The 17,835-nt window shown below is 49.5% G+C and overlaps 8 protein-coding genes and 1 non-coding gene across 9 annotated transcripts; 5 read left to right on the top strand and 4 right to left on the bottom strand.

The window, feature by feature from the left end:
- Nucleotides 1-261: 261 nt before the first annotated feature.
- Nucleotides 262-1,184, bottom strand: HO173_001016 (uncharacterized protein; the record flags this gene model as incomplete). The annotated part of the gene is made up of 5 exons (XM_037302962.1): nt 262-457; nt 606-692; nt 741-825; nt 880-923; nt 1,060-1,184. The coding sequence occupies 5 exons, from the start codon at nt 1,182-1,184 to the stop codon at nt 262-264; spliced, it is 537 nt and encodes a 178-aa protein (XP_037170469.1).
- A 336-nt stretch (nt 1,185-1,520) lies between these two features.
- Nucleotides 1,521-3,904, top strand: HO173_001015 (uncharacterized protein; the record flags this gene model as incomplete). The annotated part of the gene is made up of 3 exons (XM_037302961.1): nt 1,521-1,539; nt 1,589-1,736; nt 1,786-3,904. 3 exons carry the CDS (start codon nt 1,521-1,523, stop codon nt 3,902-3,904), a joined length of 2,286 nt encoding a protein of 761 aa, XP_037170468.1.
- A 243-nt stretch (nt 3,905-4,147) lies between these two features.
- Nucleotides 4,148-4,256, top strand: HO173_001014. Its single transcript has one exon. It is a non-coding gene; the product is annotated as a tRNA-Ser (tRNA).
- A 300-nt stretch (nt 4,257-4,556) lies between these two features.
- On the bottom strand, nt 4,557-6,198 carry HO173_001013 (uncharacterized protein; the record flags this gene model as incomplete). Its single annotated transcript, XM_037302960.1, has 2 exons — nt 4,557-5,162; nt 5,215-6,198. 2 exons carry the CDS (start codon nt 6,196-6,198, stop codon nt 4,557-4,559), a joined length of 1,590 nt encoding a protein of 529 aa, XP_037170467.1.
- A 619-nt stretch (nt 6,199-6,817) lies between these two features.
- Nucleotides 6,818-7,420, top strand: HO173_001012 (uncharacterized protein; the record flags this gene model as incomplete). Its single annotated transcript, XM_037302959.1, has 1 exon — nt 6,818-7,420. One exon carries the CDS (start codon nt 6,818-6,820, stop codon nt 7,418-7,420), a length of 603 nt encoding a protein of 200 aa, XP_037170466.1.
- A 468-nt stretch (nt 7,421-7,888) lies between these two features.
- HO173_001011 (uncharacterized protein) lies at nt 7,889-10,778 on the bottom strand (the record flags this gene model as incomplete). Its single annotated transcript, XM_037302958.1, has 5 exons — nt 7,889-8,863; nt 8,920-9,603; nt 9,656-9,784; nt 9,857-10,577; nt 10,624-10,778. 5 exons carry the CDS (start codon nt 10,776-10,778, stop codon nt 7,889-7,891), a joined length of 2,664 nt encoding a protein of 887 aa, XP_037170465.1.
- Nucleotides 10,779-11,265: 487 nt separating this feature from the next.
- On the top strand, nt 11,266-12,510 carry HO173_001010 (uncharacterized protein; the record flags this gene model as incomplete). The annotated part of the gene is made up of 2 exons (XM_037302957.1): nt 11,266-12,004; nt 12,161-12,510. 2 exons carry the CDS (start codon nt 11,266-11,268, stop codon nt 12,508-12,510), a joined length of 1,089 nt encoding a protein of 362 aa, XP_037170464.1.
- A 193-nt stretch (nt 12,511-12,703) lies between these two features.
- On the bottom strand, nt 12,704-14,910 carry HO173_001009 (uncharacterized protein; the record flags this gene model as incomplete). Its single annotated transcript, XM_037302956.1, has 9 exons — nt 12,704-12,967; nt 13,032-13,529; nt 13,583-13,765; nt 13,926-13,953; nt 14,111-14,159; nt 14,209-14,269; nt 14,338-14,638; nt 14,696-14,748; nt 14,797-14,910. 9 exons carry the CDS (start codon nt 14,908-14,910, stop codon nt 12,704-12,706), a joined length of 1,551 nt encoding a protein of 516 aa, XP_037170463.1.
- Nucleotides 14,911-15,268: 358 nt separating this feature from the next.
- HO173_001008 (uncharacterized protein) lies at nt 15,269-17,369 on the top strand (the record flags this gene model as incomplete). The annotated part of the gene is made up of 10 exons (XM_037302955.1): nt 15,269-15,310; nt 15,362-15,456; nt 15,506-15,527; nt 15,587-15,628; nt 15,679-15,699; nt 15,747-15,920; nt 15,976-16,671; nt 16,731-17,034; nt 17,089-17,279; nt 17,328-17,369. 10 exons carry the CDS (start codon nt 15,269-15,271, stop codon nt 17,367-17,369), a joined length of 1,629 nt encoding a protein of 542 aa, XP_037170462.1.
- Nucleotides 17,370-17,835: the final 466 nt, after the last annotated feature.

Raw genomic sequence — 17,835 nt, 5'->3', positions numbered from 1 at the left:
CTGCTATGCACAACCGCCAATATTGTGGCAAGTGCCATCTCACGTATGTTTTCGATGAGACTGCTGCTGGAAAGAAGTGATGGGATAGAGTAGGACGCCATGTCATAGCATTGAGGTTTCAGTACAGCTTGTGTATGTTGAACTCATGCGAGATAAGAACAAGATCTATGCTTCCGATGATCCCCCATTACCATCAATCGAATGAACGTTGAGTGAGGACACAATTGGGCCACTATTGTTGGACCAGATGATCATATTGTGTCAGGAAAGGCCCTTCGGAGGGAAGCTTGATTTCCGCATTGTGCCGTTTCTCGACAGCCTAACATACTTGAACGTATTTAGTGCAGTATACTGTCCGTTCCATTCGCGCAGTATCCTAAGATTCCCCTCATCTTGCATGTCTGGAATCCAAAATCCTCCATTATATTCTTGGTCCTCCGTCATCATGAACTGCTGTCTGGATTATGATCTCAGGGTCAGTACCGCTTGCTTGAGGGGGGTATAGTGAGCCTTGGAACACGTCGAGAGAGTGAACACTCGCAAGACATGTCTCAAGACTCAGCATTTGGTTCAAAAGAGGAAACACGGACTCCTAAGATACGCACAGTAGGTCTTCTCGAGTACTGGAAGGTCGGCCGGGTCTTCGCTGGCTCTTAATTTCTGCAAGCTCTTCGTCGTGACGACCAAGAAATCTGGTATTCATCAGCGAGAAACCCCAAGCTAGAGATATGTAGAAAAACCCCTTAACGAGACCATGGAGTTTCTCCGCCTCTAGGGGTGCAGTAGCTGCTCTTGCTGCTCCCTGGAAGTAGGCCACTCTTTTCACTTGGCGGAATCAGCATCTCGCATCGCATATTCATCTGGAAAGGGTTCCTGGACAATGAGGTTGGTTTGCCTTCGCTCTCGCTGCTGCGAGCTTATCCCTGGAGGATTTTGGAGTCAGCGTTGGAATTCTGAGTCGCGTGACACATCTTAGAAGCAGAGAACTATTTGAGACATGTCTGACGACCCATAAGACAGCATGAATGGGGAAGGATTGCTTCAGAAAGTATAGCGTACAGCTTCTCAGATCTGGCGCCTGCCCTCCTTAGTTTTTGAGCATCTCTGCTATTTTCGTGCAAACTGGTAGAGTTCCCCTTCTTCTTGGCGACTTTCTTCTGTACCTTGGCCAAACTTTTCGGCATCTTGACCCTGACAAGTCTCTTCCTTTAATTCTGGTGTGCTTCTTGAACAATGGAAAATTATTCGCAGGGCCTTCGGCGAAAGGTATCTCCGCTCACAGAACGCTAGAAGCGCGACGCGCTCTTAGCGCTCTCGAACCTCGAGGAAAATCAGTGTTGACCACGAAAGCACTAATCCGTGTTTGATAGACTTTTTTCCTTTACAAAATGCTATTTTAAGGATCGTGGCTCTCGAGTTGGCTACAGTTCCCAGGAAGCATACATATCTGGTCCCCTTCATGGATCAGGTAAACACGAGGAGGTGGGGACGTTGCTAACTTTATTGCTCGTACTTTTGCTATGAAAATGGGGATCTCTGGTATGTTTGGGAGCTCAATGATATACCGTACAGTTCTGACCTTTCTAAGGCTTGCTCCCACTCCTGAAATCCATCCAAAAGCCTTGCAATCTGAAGAAATTTGCCGGCCAGACCATTGGAGTTGATGCATATGGCTGGCTACATCGAGGGACGGTGGCCTGCGCCATTGATCTCGCCCTGGGCAAGCCGACAACCAAGTATACTCGACCATCCTGAGATATCCTTCCGTAGCTGACCCTGGTCTAGGCATATCGACTTTTCCATGCACCGAGTACGAATGCTGATCCACTTCGGTGTGATTCCGTACATAGTTTTCGATGGTGACTACCTGCCCAGTAAAGCAGCCACAGAAATTGAAAGGGCAAAGAAGCGTGAAGAGAGTAAGAGAAAGGGACTCGAGTTATACCGGCTCAACAAACCCTCCCAAGCGCACCTTGAGCTCCAAAAGGCAGTCGATGTTACCCCGGTAATGGCAATACAGTTGATAGAAGAGCTCAAGAAAGCTGGCGTTCAATATGTCGTTGCGCCTTACGAAGCAGATGCTCAGCTGGCTTACCTCGAGCGGCAAGGAATCATACAGGGCATGCTGTCTGAGGATTCGGATCTACTGGTATTTGGCGCCAAACGGCTTTTGACAAAACTTGACCAGTATGGTGACTGTATCGAGATCAATCGGGCCGACTTTACGGCTTGTCGAGAAATTAGCCTGGTTGGGTGGTCAGACGCTGAGTTCAGACGCATGGCCATTCTCAGTGGATGTGATTATCTGGCTAGGATAAACAGAATGGGCTTGAAGTCTGCTTACCGGCTTGTGCGAAAGCACAAGACCATAGAGAAGATTCTCCGAATGTTGTCATTCGACGGACAATATCATGTACCCCCAGGGTACCTCGAAGCTTTCTACAAGGCCGAGCTGACATTCCTCCACCAACGTGTCTTTTGCCCATTGAAAAGAGACGTTGTGATGATGAACGATCTTCAGGCCGACGCACAGCCTAGAGACTTCTCGTTCATTGGTGGCGAGGTAGAGCAAGAAATTGCCATTGGAGTCGCGAAGGGGGACCTTGACCCGATGACCAAACAACCCATTCGTGTCAAGGAAACAGTCAAGACCACCCCCAAAAACCAATGGGGTAATCCACGTAGGAGTACGGTCGACAAAGGTCCAGATACGAAAGCCGTCAAATCGATAGATTCATTTTTCAAGCCAAAAAGAACACCACTGGCAGAATTGGACCCCAACAGCTTTACGCCCTCGCCAACACAGGAAAGACTTCTGCGGCAAGCCAATGGATTGACGTGGGAGTCGATTTCAGCACCGGCCGGGCTGCCATCTCTCAGGCCGAGTGCTTCAGTGCCTTCTGGACCTCGATCTGCTTTGGCAAACAGAGTTACAGAGACTGTGACCAACGTAGGAGCTTCTCCTACTGGGCTCACTCCCTCAAAGCGACGAAGGCTTTGCATTGACCCGAGTGATAGCCTGGATCCGGGGAATGTAGTCGCATCAGAGTCCGGACGAAGCCGATTCTTCGCACCCAATATCACAGATCCTAGCCCATCAATAAAGAAAAGCAAGAAGAATCGAAAAGGAAAGAGCGCAGATATAACCATTTGGTCAGACGACTCCATCGAGGATGTAATGGCCGATTTGCCAGATGTGTCAGAATGTCCACAGCCATCGAGACAAGGAAGGATGGAAATATTCAAAAATGATAGTCAGGAGACGGCAGAGGACCCTCGCCGCCCGGGAACGCGGGATGAAGAGATATCGAGAGAGGATTCGCAACGTTCAACGTCCTCCAGAGGAACAGTAGAGTCAGGGATGCCTTCCAGTACATCCGCGACAAGCTTCAAAAGCTCCGCGCCATCTGTTGCTGCAACTTTGGACAAACATGTCAGCGCCGAATTGAAGGCCTTGACTCAGGAGTATACCTATCGGCCGGAGACAGAACGGATGGCATTACAAAGAAGTCAGATGGAGAACCCAAAGGAACATCCGGCGGCGGTCAGTGCAAGCCAAGCGATATCGAAGCCTCCAATGTTTAGACAGCGGAATACGACACCTCTAGAACGGCTTGGCTTGAGTGCCATGAATCGATCAAGATCCTGCAGCAGCCTCTTCAACAGTACTGTAAATTGCCCAGGAAGGGCTGAGGAAAGCGCGTCGATCCAAGATAGCACACCTGTGACAAAACCTATTATCGGGTTGCCGTTAGCTTACAGCATCGGACCTGACGCTTCCATCACGAAAGGTAGTGAGGACGCCATCATCCCGGATTCAGAAGACGAAGGCGGGACCGCAACCGAGGTAGAAGAGCGGGCGAAGCCAAGACTTGACCTCGGACGTTTCGCTTTCACAGGATAATTGCTTCAGCGTTTCGCATGTTGTTCTGGTAAAGCATGAGGGTTTGGGTCTGGGGATAATGTTGGCATAGCGTGTGGAGTCTCAGGCAAGAGGCAAAAATGAGTCATGGAGCCGCACGTCTTCTGTATTGTTCTCTGGTAGCATTAAATGTCCATGTGTCTAGCGAACGGATGAATCACAGCTGGCTTTCGATCTTGATCCATTGCCAAAATAGGTGCAAATAGTTGACAAATTATTCTCCAGGACACTTTGGCCGAGTGGTTAAGGCGACAGACTTGAATTTTATCTCCTCAGATATGATTTTCGACATCTGTTTCATTCGTGAGCGCAGGTTCGAACCCTGCAGGTGTCGTAGCAATTAGTTGTATTTTTTTTTGCTTTTCTTTATGGACATTGATTGTTGGTGAACTAAGTAAGTATTTGATCTTTTTAAACAAAAGAAAAAAAGGTGATGGAACTCTTGGGTGGGGAATATTATAGTGCTTTCGAGACAACAACCATTGGAAAGCATTACTTGGCATGGTGGAAAATCAACAATAGAGACAACACGAGTACTCCCTATGATTTCATGCTACAAAAGCGACTATGATTCTTCTCAGCTCTATTCGAGCGCTTGAGACTCCAAGCAATGTATGCACTCAATGCTTTCCGTTCAAAAGCCAAATCCATCAGGAAATTGGAATCCTCCTCCGCCTCCTCCACCCTGAAACTTGAACCCTCCACCTCCTCCACCACCCTGCTTGAAAAAGAATTGTTGACCCCCGGGCCCTTGCCCGAACGGACTTCCATGAAATGGTTGCCCTTGCTGTTCCGGATTATTAGGATCGTCACCCCTGTCAAACCTCGCCCTCAACTCCGGATCGCTAAGCACTTCGTAAGCCTCATTGATATTCGCCATCTTCTTCGCCGCCTGCTCTTCCGTTACGCCCAGGGAGCTTGCCTTGTCGGGGTGGTACTTCTTCGTCATTGTCCGATAGGCCTTTTTGATTGTGCGGTCGTCAGCGTCCGTAGAGACGCTTAGGACTTTGTAGTAGTCTTTTGTCTTGCTGCGTTTGAGCAGAGTGTGGGCCTTTTGCAGGAGAGGCTGTATATCTTGGGCAGCAGGGTGGTGTTCTTTTGCGAGATTGAGGGTGCCAATGGCGGCTTCGAAGTCTTCGGCATCAACTTGGCTTTGTGCTTGAGCGATGAGACCGGGGAGCGAGTGGACGTTCAACGTCAGAGCTTCGGTACAGTAGGGAGCAGCTTTCTTCTTGTTGATCTGGGATGTGTTAGTACAGATGTCGAACAACTTTTGGAATAAAGATCCGTACTTCTGTGTAGCATTCACAGGCCATCTCAACCAGACTGCTGTAGAGCTCATTCGGAGAGTTCTTGTTAATGTAGCCAGCCTCCTTAAAACCCTTGACGTCCTCTTTCACATCTTGCATCAGCCCTGGATCCTCACCTGTCCCCACCAGAAGCTTCACAGCGCTGTTGAATTGGCGCTTCTCCTTCAATGCGGAGGCTTGCTTCAACACCTTGTCGAGCTGCTTCTCCCGCCTAAAGAGCTTACTGCAAGCCTTCGAATCCGGATCCGATCTCAAACACTTCCTCATCTGCTCAATGCCTTTGTCTGTGTCCGCCACTGAGTAGAACATCATCGTCGATATCTGCATATGAGGCTCGATGGCCGAAGGCGATATCTGCAGTGCATGTGCCAGATCGCTGACCCCTTCCAGCGCTTCGCCCCTCTCAAACCGACACCGTGCCCTCAATTGCCTTAAATTCAAAGCGGTGCTTGCGACCATTATTGCTGTACCGGCGTGGCCAACACAACTCTCCCAGTCACCAGCCTTTTCCGCATCCGACGCTAGTGATGCGGCTCCCCATGCTTCCTCGAGCCGTATGAAGTCTGCGCTTCCTGTTTTCTCTGCCCTCACATAGTCCTCCTTTGCTGCCACCCAGTCCGCGTTCCGACTTTTGATCTTGGCCCTCTGTAATAGCGCTCCTTCAAAGTCAGGTTTGATGCTCAGTACCTTGTCAAAGTCCTGACTTGCTTTATCGTTCTTTCCTAATGAAAGGTACGTGGCACCACGCTGGAAGATTGTGAGGTAATTCCGAGGATCTCGCGAGATAGCAACGTCGAAGTATGTAAGCGCGTCATTTGCATTGCCTTGGGCGAGGTGGGATTTAGCGGAGGAGACGAGGGAGGCGATGGGGGTATCCGAGGGTATCTCTGAAGGGGATGTGCAATCAATAAGGGGCGAGGACAAGAGAACAGCTCCCAGAGCCAAGAATGATAATCGTGTAATCATTGTGAAAAGTTAAGGAGCATCGTGTCATCGAAGAGGGTGCTCAGAAAAAGAAGACGATACTTATTTGAACAATGGAAGAATTGGAAAGCCAAGTGGCATTATTCCCATACTCACCTTACTCATTACTTTACTTTACTCGGAAGATACAAGCGCCTGCCGCCTGCCGCCTGCGCCAAGCCTTTCATCCCGCTCGGCCAATTTTCCCCTTCTCCACATTCCTCGTTTTTCCCAAGCAATCATCCGCAAGGCTGCGGAGCTCAGGATACGAGTACTCTACAAGCTGACATCCTTTGCCATTCATTATCTCTACTATACTACACCACGACCACTCAAATTATCATCCACTCACAAGCGTCCTCCTTCATCTCGTCTTGAGATTGCTCACGTACATTGTTGGACGTGCTCCACTTGCCGTTGACATTGCCTTCTGCGTGCTATCAAAGCTTCGTGCGACGTGACGATTGCCTTGTTGCACCGGCGACACTCCTCTCCATAGGCACCGCCTCAACCAGTTGGCATCTTTATTCATCCTCTTCTGAAGCCCGTTAGAGCCTCGTTGAACGTCATACCCCCATAAGAACCCCACATCTCTCATCGCCTAACGGCCTTAGCCAATCCAATGAGCCCTATGGCTTTCCCTCTCACTCCCTCATCCGCCCCCGAATTCACTGCCCAGCTCCAGCGGGTTGAGATCTTGCACCAGCAATTGAAGACCGAACATGCACGTGCTCAAGAATTTCTCGCTAAGCTAAGACGCGGAGAAGAGATACAAGCACAAGCGCTACACTCACAGGCACCACCGCAGTCTGTGCAAACCCAAGCAACAGGCGGCCAGCAGAGACCGAAGCCAGCAGCAGTGAATGGGGCTCACTCTGGGCAGGAAAGCATGTGTTGCTGTCAACACCACCAGTCTAAGTCACTCACTGAGAAGGAGAAGAAAATGGCAGAGGAGTATAGAAAAGCGAGGTTGGGGTTACCGATTCTGCCTCCTCTGCCTACACACGTTGATGAGCGCGAGGTGCGAGATTTGGAGAAGAGGGTTCGGGGTCTAGAAGGCCGCGTGAGAGGATTCGAAGGGCTACCGCCAGACAGAGAGATGGCATTGCTAGAGGTAGAGAGACTGAGGAGGGAGCTGGAAGGATTGGCGAGAAGGAGAGAGGGACTGTTTGCGGGCTTGGGACAAGTTGAAGAGAAAGGGAAGGCCGGAAGAGGCAAAGCGTAGCGCATATGATGTAAGAGAAGGGCAATTGGCGCTAGAGGCTGCGGGATCAAAGGCTACCTTAGTGTTACGGTACTTTTCGACACTGGTCAGTGGACTCGATGAGTACATAGGCCAGTAATTGAAGCACGGGACGTTATGTTGTTACAGCGCTTTCCTCATTGCTGTGTCCGTCACCACTTTTATCAAGGTATATAATTCTATCCATAATGACCGAGGGCCAAAGATCTCCATTCGCCTTCAACTTTGGGTATCAACGCTGTTCAGCAGTGTAGCTCTGGACAGAAAGTCTGCAAGATGCCTCGGAGTCAGGCCAACACCTTTGGCCAGACCCCAGATGGATAGGGTATGAGAAAAGGAACATTGCTAATAATATCCTCATTCTGGGCAGAAAGGCGGGTGATGCTGTCACCAGAAAAGAAGTAGATATGGCCAAAGAAGCTCAAACTAGTGGCTTCAAGAACACTCTCCTCAAAACCTCGGATCCCAGTCGTCTTTGTAGATCCCGGTGTCACTGCATGAGGCTCTCGCTGCGTCCCAGCAGTTACTCTTGTGCTTAGTCTTCGCAATCTCTGCCTGACGCCTCTTCTCATCCGCTTGCACTTTAGCTAGCTTTTCCATTTCATACTTCTTGCCTTCACCCCAATGCTGGCCGTAGAGAGTCTGATAGATCTTGTCGGTGCCTTCCTGCATCTGTTCGTTCCATTTCCACAGTGCCTTCACGGTCAAGTCATTGACCTGCTGTTGCAAATCCCCAGCAACGCCATGTTTGGCCTTCTTCACTAGGAGCTGCGGCTGCTCTTCCTCTTCTACTGGGAGACCTTCCGCCTTCCGCTTTTCCTTCAGGGCCTTTTTCAGACGGATTTTTTCCGCCAGGTATTTGGCGGTGTGCCCGATAGCCGAGTGGGGTTTTGTGGGCGGTAGCGTATCCACTGGTGGCGAGGTGAACCAGAGCACATGACCATTGTCATCTTGTTGAAATTGATCGCGCGTATCTTCGGGAATGGCTAGATTTGCGTTTTCTGGTAAGTGGCCGACCTCCGGGAGACGCTGGGCAGGGATGCTGGGCCCAGCGACGCGCTGGTTGACGTAGCGATTTGGCGTGGCATAATGGTCAAGATGAGATGAGGTCGCGGCCGCAGGATGAGGCTGCGTATAGGAATTGGAGGCTTGCTGGGTGTACTGATGTGGATGATGGACCGGAGCTGGGGAGGCCGAGTGTTGATGGTACAGTGGTACAGATGAGCCGTAGGCTTGGGCGAGGTTGCCTTGAGGTTGGTTGAAAGATGTTGCGGGTGGTTGGTTATAGCCACCCATGATAGCATCACCCTGACCATCTCTTGGATAGCTGGGTGTATCGTAGGCCGTTGAATTATTGACAGGTTTTGCTACCGATGGTGCTGGTTGTGGGGGAGGTGATGGGGTGGGTTCTGGAGGTGGAGATTGCTTCAAATCGTGTCAGTGGCCGCAGTGATTCAAGTCAATGTATTATTAAAACTCACGTTTTCGTCGCGCGGCCCTTTGTACACCGCACCTACAGCAGGAGGAGCATTGTCAGCTCCCCATCTTGGCTTGGGTAACTCGTCCGTCTCCTTTGCATCCTCCTTGAGTAGATGCAAGATTGGACTTGGTACTTTCTTGATTTTTTTGACGCCCCCATCGAACATATCCATAGGATAGTCCTGGTCTCGAACCTCATCAGGTAAGCAGCTAGCCCAGGTCTTGATTTTGTTCAACTTGTGTTTCTCCTCATTGTATCTTGAGTCGCACACATAAACATCTTTGTCGGCTGAAGATCCTCGTGGCCTACCCTTGCTGTAACGCGTGATGAACATGACAAAGCATCGATCGATAATCTCGTCAACACGATGATCTCGGTACTGCCCTGTCTTGACCACCTCGTTGGGGTAGAAGTGCTTTTCATACTGATGGACAGTTTGTTCTGGCCGGTAATACCAGCATGCATTCACCCACTTTTCTCCGTCAGTATCTTGCCAAGTACGATAGATCTGGGCGACGATCGGCTTTGTCACGTCGTTCGGATTCTGTATGTGAATCCAGTCGCCAACTTTCCATAGCTGGCCATTGTGCAAGATGCCGCCTGGTAAGGGCAAACGACCTTCTTCCATTTGGAACTCTGTGTCTGGTTTTTCTTTCTCTGCATCTGCAAGCTTGTGTGTTTCGGTCTAACCAAATTGTCAGCATATATGGTGCTTGACTAGCGTTACAGAGACACACCTGGAGATACACAGCGTCTTTGTAGATCTGGCTCTCGTCTTGATTATAGCTCTTCGCGTTGTTGAACATGACATCGATATCGCGCATGAAATGATCAACGGATTGGTACTTCTTCCGCTTTTGTTTCTTCTGTGCAATGTTAGAAGTTGTCACCCTGTTGGGCTACCTGGGCAGCATCTTGGCAATATCCTTCCTACGTACCTTAATCTGCTCAACTGCAATTGGTTCTTTGATTTCTATGTAGTATTCCGGCATGGCGACCTTGTCCGGCAATTTCTCGAATTGATGGATGATGATGTTTCCATGCTCGTTCTTGTACTTGCGAATGGCTTTCAAGACCGCCTTGATTCTAGACTCCATCGGAGTATCCACACGAGGTGGTCGACCTCGCCTCTTCCTAGACTCGGCATCGTTGCCCTTCAGTCCCCCATCGTCCTTACCCCCTTCGCGCTTCGTGATGGCGGCCGTAGAGCGAGGACCACGCTTTCGCTTTCGCTTTGGACCATCCTCGTCAGAGTCTTCTTCGTCTTCCTCATCGTCTTCCTCGTCGTCCACATCGTCATCTTCCTCCTCCTCGACTGGTAAAGGAGACTCAACAGGAGGCAGCTCCCCTAAGTCAGGATAAGTTGCCACCTCTTGTGAGATAACACCCTGGTCAGCAAGAATTTTAAATTCTTTTTCAAACTCCCGTCTGAGGACCACGGCATCCTGGTATGCTCCCGACTCAGCTCTGTTGTACGTCTGGGCGTTGTGTGAAATTAGGGCGCAGTCACGAACGTATTCGGAGAAGCTTTTGTACTCTTTCGTCAAAAGTTTAGCCTTCAGCGTACTCAGGGCTACAGGCTCCTTGATCACATCGTAGTAGTCTGGCATTGATCGTTTATTAACTTTGCGGTGAAACAGCTTCGAAGGGTCGTAGCCACTGCGAGGTGTCAAGACTGTCACGGATACGAGGTGAGAATCCTTACTCTGGTTCCCTATATGCATAGATTCTTTCAGTGATGTTCTTCATCGCCCGTACTTGCTCGGTCGTGAGAGCACGGCCTTCTGGATTGCTATGCGCCGGGGTCTCGGTCGTCTCTATGGGCGTCTGGCTACTAAGAGAATCATTGGACCCTGCCATGGTCGTCGCGATCGGCTATAGGCCGTGACTGCCAGAGCGTCTTTGCGATTGAGTCTCGGTGTCGCAGGCACTCTGTAGGCTTGGATATCTTTGGCCTGATATCCACACTTGGTATGGGTTGACTTGGTTGCTTGGACTCGGATACTGTGTTTCTCGCAAGCAAAAGCACTTCTTACAGTCTGTTGTCAGCTTTGCAAAAAAGAGATTCGCTCGATAGATGCCAACTTCGAAGTTGACTGTCCTGAACGTCTCTTTGCTTGCAGGTCTGCTTCACTCCCACGGGAGGCTCACTTTTGGAGTTTTGCCCTAAACTCTTTCGGAACAGACGCTGAAGCGGCCTGGCGGGCCGCTGCGCTGGAGCTTCGATTCTCGGATCCCTCGGAATTAAAGTATTGTACGTCTGGAAGCGCGAGTTGACCATACAGATAGATCTCCGTACGAATTCCCCAACTCTTCCCAACACTTTTTATACTACTTTGCCAGACGGATGAGGGTCAGGATACGTGGACCGGCGGGCCAAGCTGCGATATCACTGTCCGAAACTGCGACCGTTGAAGATCTAAGGACTCAAATTACAGAAAGGACATCAATCTCCAAGTTTGATTTGAAACATGGCTATCCACCAACGCCGTTGTCGCTCGGCGAATTCGCAACGACGGCGAAGCTGTCAGATATTGGAATAAACCTGGATGGGGAACAGCTGATTGTCAGCGAGACTACACAAGCTCCCTCTGTCAATGGACTACCAAAACCCTTGGATCCAAGCCCCAGTCAAGTATTCGCAGACAAGGCTTTGAACCCGTCCTCCGCAGACACACCGTCCTCATTCTCCTTCGCAGATGTAGGCACTGCTCCTCCGTCGTCAACTCAAAAAACCAGCAAGCCCTTGTCTCTCACCCGCAAACCCACCTCCGCCTCCCTTGACGCCCCAGAGCTGCCTCTCCCTTCGCACGCTTCCACTTTAGTCCTTCGGATCATGCCCGATGATAATTCCTGCCTCTTTCGTGCCTTCAACACCGCTTTCTTCGGCGCCATGGATAACATGACTGAATTGCGCTCTATAATCGCTCAGAGTATTCAAGTGAATCCAGAGACGTATAGCGCCGTTGTGCTGGATCAACAGCCAGATGACTATTGCAGGTGGATCCAGACTGAGGATGCATGGGGTGGGGCCATTGAGCTAGACATCCTGAGCAAGCACTTTGATGTCGAAATTTCGTCCATCGGTGCGTACATTTCCGAGCTGATCCTTCCTATTTGGTATTTGGATTGAGTAATACGACATCTTTCGGGAGCAAAAGAAACCTTTGCGCTCCAGAAACTTATCTCGCAACTCCAATATCTGCCTCGAATACGCAACGCTGACCCCAAAATCTGCGTAGATGTGCAGACCTTACGGACCGACCGCTTCAATGAAGGAAGGCCGGAACGGTGTATATTAGTCTATTCCGGCATTCATTATGACGCTATCGCATTGTCACCCTCAGATGCGCCACACAAAACTGCATACGCGCCACCCGAACTTGATACCAAAATCTTTGACGCTCAAGATTTGGTTGTCCTGGAGGGCGCACTAGAATTGTGCAGGGTGTTGCAGGAAAGGCATTATTACACCGACACGGCAGCGTTTACTGTCAGGTGTAATATCTGCGGAAAAGTGAGCGTTGGTGAGAAAGGCGCGACCGAGCATGCAAGTGAAACTGGACATTACGACTTTGGGGAGGCTGCGTGACGCATAGCCAAATTATGCGTTATGGAGCGAATGGAACCATGGTCTGAAGCATAGCTTTTTGAAAGAATGGCCTCGTCCGGCATTTGTCAAAAGCCGCCTATCGATAGTCTGCAAGATACACTTAGCCTGACAGCGACGGTGCATCGTCTCATAGCACAATTAAACAGACTCATTGCATTAGGCAAGACTTGAGTTAACGCTTTGCTTTCTTTTCCTTCTTCCGTTCCTTGTCTCCGTTGACTTCACCGTGCTTCCGCTTCTTTTTCTTCTCGCCTTCTACGCTCTCTTCCCCCTTATCTCCTCTTTTCTCTTTCCTCTTCTCCTTCTTGTCTTTCTTCTGTTTCTCCTGCTTCTGCACTGCCCTCGGTGCCACATCAGCCATTTCCTCGTCACTGTCCACATCTGCAGTTGGATCCGCCAGGTCGATATCCGCAAGCACGCTGTCCATTGCATTACGCTGAAGCTTATGATTAGCACGACCTCAAAGCAGCTTTCTTACGATTGAGCAAGGCGATACGCACCATGGCCAGTTCGTTCTTCGTAGGCGCAGCTCCTGAGTCGTAGAATTTCAATCTCTCCTCAACTTGGCTCTTCAGCGCCTCACCAAACCTTGTGGTCGGCGCTTCACTAAAGTTGTCGATTCTAGATGCGATGGAACACTTGTTCGCCAGAAACCGAGATATCCTACCCTTGTTCTTCTGCGAGGCTCTGCCGATGGCAGACGCGTGGTAAATCAAGCCATATTTTGGTGTATTGCTTTTGGTCTTTAATGCTCGAAATAAGGCTTTTTCTGCACCAAGAATCTGAACCGTGGATGCTGGGTATTTGGATAAATTTGTAAGGCTACCGGCGTGTGATATCAATCGTGCTCCAACCATCTCACCAATCAGTACTCCCAGGTTAGGTGCTACTATGCCCATCTTTGAGACCAGGTAGCTGTGAAGTGTCTTCCGGTAGTTCGCTAGACTGACCACTTTTGATGCAAAGGTGGTGACATTGTCCATGTCAGCATCCGAAATCTAGACAAGTGAATCAGCATATTTGAGCTTACAGAAACTCGTGGGAAACTTACTGCCTGACCCATGCTGACTTTAGCCACGTCAATAATGCTTTGGGCTATCTCAGAATCGTCGTTCACTTGGGCGGCTAGCTCATTCAAATCTGCGTCCGATAACCTCTCTTTGGGTCCGATGAAGAGAGCCAGCTTTGCGTAAGTATGGTTATCGCTTACGATCCTAATAAGCTCTGGGAAATGCTAGAAAATTTTGCCGAATCAGCTCTTCCGTTGATCAATGTCAGGTGAGACGAGTCTAGTAAGTAAAAATGGCAGCCAGAATGCTACAATGTTCCCAAAAAAGCTGGTGCGACTCGAAGTGCGGTATTGCAGATGGGAGAACCACTCATGAAATACTTACCCAACTATACCACTCTCTGACTCTCATCCTGCAATTTTCGGAGTCAGCATGGCTTCTTTAAGGCGAAACACCTAGGTTATAGAACAGTTGTGAGGGTTGAGACCCGCCTACTGCTCGCGAGACACGAAGCGCGGCTCGAACCAAGGATTCGATTACAAAGGGTTTTCTCTGAAATGTGCACTCACGAGAACAAATTTACTGCCTTGTCCAGATTGTCTAACGTAGCAATAGCCTCTGCGAATAAGATTAGCGACGCAGTGACGGCGAAGGTGCGTTTACTGACGTATGATATGATTGTCGTTTTTCTGTACACTGAACTTAACCCTCGCCCTCGAATAGGCGTGCTGTAACACCATCACACTCCATCAGTCCATGTCTTCAACTGTCTTGGATCACATATAGGTAGCCTCACGCCCAGTCCCAAATTTGCGCGCTCGACATCTCCTTCCTGCAGTTGCTTCAAGAGCTTGTGTGCGTGCTGACGAATGCCGCGAAGCATTTCCTGTACAATCTCCGAAGTCTCGCCTGTTTCGCATTCGAGTCCAGGAAATGCACCCTTTATGGCACCAGCGAGGTTCTTGTCCGCTACCCCGAGCGTAATCTTGCTCTTCTTCCCCGACTTCGGTAGATTGACTTCAAGCAGTGAAAGTAGGAATTCAGAAGCTATGCCCTCGCTGACTTCGTTCGCATTTTGCAGAGCCTGAGCTGCACCTCTGAATAATGTAATTAACTTCTGGATTTTCAAATCAGGTCGTCGCTCGGCCGCTTACTGGAAGGGCGCGAAAGAGACCAGCTTGACCATCTTGCCGAACTTCTCAAGAAACTGAGAGGTCAGTATGTTTCTTACAAGAGCAAAGCAACAAGGGAGTACCTGGACTGAGTCCTGAACCTCTTTCAATCGAGCGCCGACAGTGTCCGGTTGTAGCATTGTACGAAATATAGCATAGCCAACAGAGCTTTCATGCAGAAGATAATCGACAGACATGTTGCATAGACGGTATTCGGACTCCCAAAACTTGGAGAAAGTGTGCGCTGGAACTCCTGAGAGGATGAGAAATCCTGTTCAGAGTTATACAAACGGTATGCGGAGTCCAATGCCTATGAGAGAGTGTGCGCATGAGCTTCTTAAGAGAATCGAGGTCACTGTTCAATCTTCATATTTTTACAAAAGCTCGTTCCTCTGTCAGTACTTTAATCTCTCGCCTAATTTAACCGCGTTTGCCGAAACAGGTGCCCGCGTTCTTGAATATTAGCGGCGCGTTGATACTTATTTGTGCAATCCATCTTAACGAAAATAAATTTCTCAAGGGTTTTTCTCTGTGTATTTTTTTCTTTCCATCACAATGTCTGCAGCGCAGCTCCTGAATCCAAAGGCGGAGTCACGGGTTAGCCATCTCCGCATTACTGAATCAGCATGCTTGCTAACGTGTATTTAGAGACGAGGTGAAGCTTTGAAAGTCAACATTTCTGCTGGAGAAGGCCTGCAAGATGTCCTCAAATCCAACCTCGGTCCGACGGGGACCATAAAAATGCACGTGTCTCCTTACAACCTCTGGAAAAAGAATACTGACACATCTCAGGCTGGTTGACGGAGCTGGAGCAGTATGTGTTGACCATCTGGCTATAGGGCCTTTGGAGCATATTAGCTCATGTGTTCATAGATCAAATTGACAAAGGATGGAAACGTACTGCTAAGAGAAATGGTATTGCATTGTTGATCACCTTTTACAGGGTACGGCTAAGAAATTTTCAGCAAATACAAAATCCTACCGCAGTACGTATGCCCGTTTCGGTCTGCGATTGAAACGCTTATTCGAAAAGGTTATGATAGCAAGAGCGGCTACTGCTCAGGATGACATTACAGGAGACGGCACAACCTCGGTGGTTCTGATGGTAGGAGAGCTACTCAAGCAGGCAGACAGGCATATATCTGAAGGTCTGCATCCCCGGATTATCACAGACGGCTACGAGATTGCGAAAACAGAGACTTTGAAGGTGGGTTCTGTGGCGTCTGCTGGAGAGGAAGGGGCTAAGTCTCGACTCGTTGCAGTTCCTCGACACCTTCAAATTGCAGAAAGAGGTTGATCGAGAGCTTCTTCTCTCCGTTGCCCGCACCTCACTCGCCACCAAGCTGAATGGTACACTGGCCGAAAAGCTTACTCCGGCCATTGTAGACGCAGTTTTGTCTATATACCATCCTCCTGCAAAACCAGATCTGTTCATGATTGAGATAATGAAGATGCAGCATCGGACAGCTTCAGATACATCCCTCATCCGTGGGCTTGCACTAGACCACGGAGCACGACACCCAGACATGCCCAAGCGCGTGGAAAATGCGTTTATCCTGACACTGAACGTCAGCTTAGAGTACGAGAAGTCAGAAGTAAATTCAGGCTTCTACTATTCGAGCGCAGACCAACGCGAGAAGCTCGTGGAGAGCGAAAGGAGATTCGTAGACGATAAACTTAGAAAAATCGTTGAACTCAAGAAGGAAGTTTGTGGCAATGACCCAAAAAAGGGATTTGTTATCATCAACCAGAAGGGGATTGATCCATTAAGTCTCGATGTCCTGGTTAAGAACGGCATCTTCGCACTTCGGAGAGCGAAGAGGAGGAATATGGAGAGGTTGCAGCTTGTTTGTGGCGGTACAGCTCAAAACAGTGTAGATGACCTGACCCCGGACGTCCTTGGATGGGCTGGACTTGTGTATGAACATCAGCTTGGGGAAGAGAAGTACACATTTGTCGTAAGTGGCCAATGCTTTGCTTGCGCGCACGAGAAGGTTTCTTACCAACCAATTAACAGGAGGATGTAAAAGACCCAAAATCGGTTACGCTCCTCATCAAAGGTCCCAACACACATACCATTATGCAAATTACAGATGCAGTCCGAGACGGACTGCGAAGCGTTTACAACATGATTGTCGACAAGAGCGTTGTGCCAGGTGCAGGAGCCTTTCAAATAGCGTGCGCTGCACACCTCTCAAGCGAAGCTTTCAGGAGGCAGGTAAGAGGAAAGGCGAAGTATGGAGTCTCAGCATTCGCAGACGCTCTTTTGGTAATACCAAAGACTCTTGCCGCAAATTCCGGTCATGACATCCAAGATTGTCGTAAGCTCAGGAACCCCACGTCCCCTACCTGTCAGTGCTGATCCTATCCAATAGTGGCTGCACTGCAGGACGAGCAAGTGGAGGGCAACATCGTTGGCCTGAACTTAGTGACGGGCGAGCCAATGGATCCAATTCAAGAAGGGGTATACGATTCGTTCCGTGTTTTGAGGAACTGTATTGCATCGAGTTCCGGCATAGCTTCCAACCTCCTACTGTGTGATGAGCTACTGAAAGCAAGGCAGATGGTGGGTAAAGAGGTGACACCGTTGAAAACAAAGGCTAATCGCACACAGGGGCGTCAACAAGGTCCTGGGCCCGGAGAAGGCGAGGGCTAGTAACTATTACAGAGAGCTTTCGGGTGGGAGTACTTGCATGTCTTCCATCTATGCAGCTACTTGGGATGACAGAAAGCATCAGCGTTTGTATTCTAGACATGTTCGCAATGCACCTACGCGGAAGCGAACAATAGATAGCAACTGTCAATGAAGATACCCCACATGAAGCCTCGACTGCTACAACATCCTTTTTTGCATGGAGTATCCATATACAGAGACCTTACCTCCAACGGACTGTATTCTGTTCCATAGCTTTGCTCCGCAATACCACCCGCCATGACCAGAATCGTCCGTTGAAGACGAAAATGCAAAGAAATCGCTCTGATGGATCATGGAGTGCCTGGTGAAAATCTGGCATGGGTGGTGTGGGCCTGGGGAAAGGTGAGTGGTAAGGTAGCCAAGCCCTACCTTAAATAACTTCCCGCAACTCTAGTCCTTCTGCGGCGCTGCGTGAAAAGTAAAAGAC

Source organism: Letharia columbiana, assembly GCF_014066305.1.
Source record: "Letharia columbiana isolate WasteWater2 chromosome Unknown Sc0000001_s0, whole genome shotgun sequence".
Taxonomy (NCBI): Eukaryota; Fungi; Ascomycota; class Lecanoromycetes; order Lecanorales; family Parmeliaceae; genus Letharia; species Letharia columbiana.
This window is presented reverse-complemented; position numbering and strand designations above follow the sequence as displayed.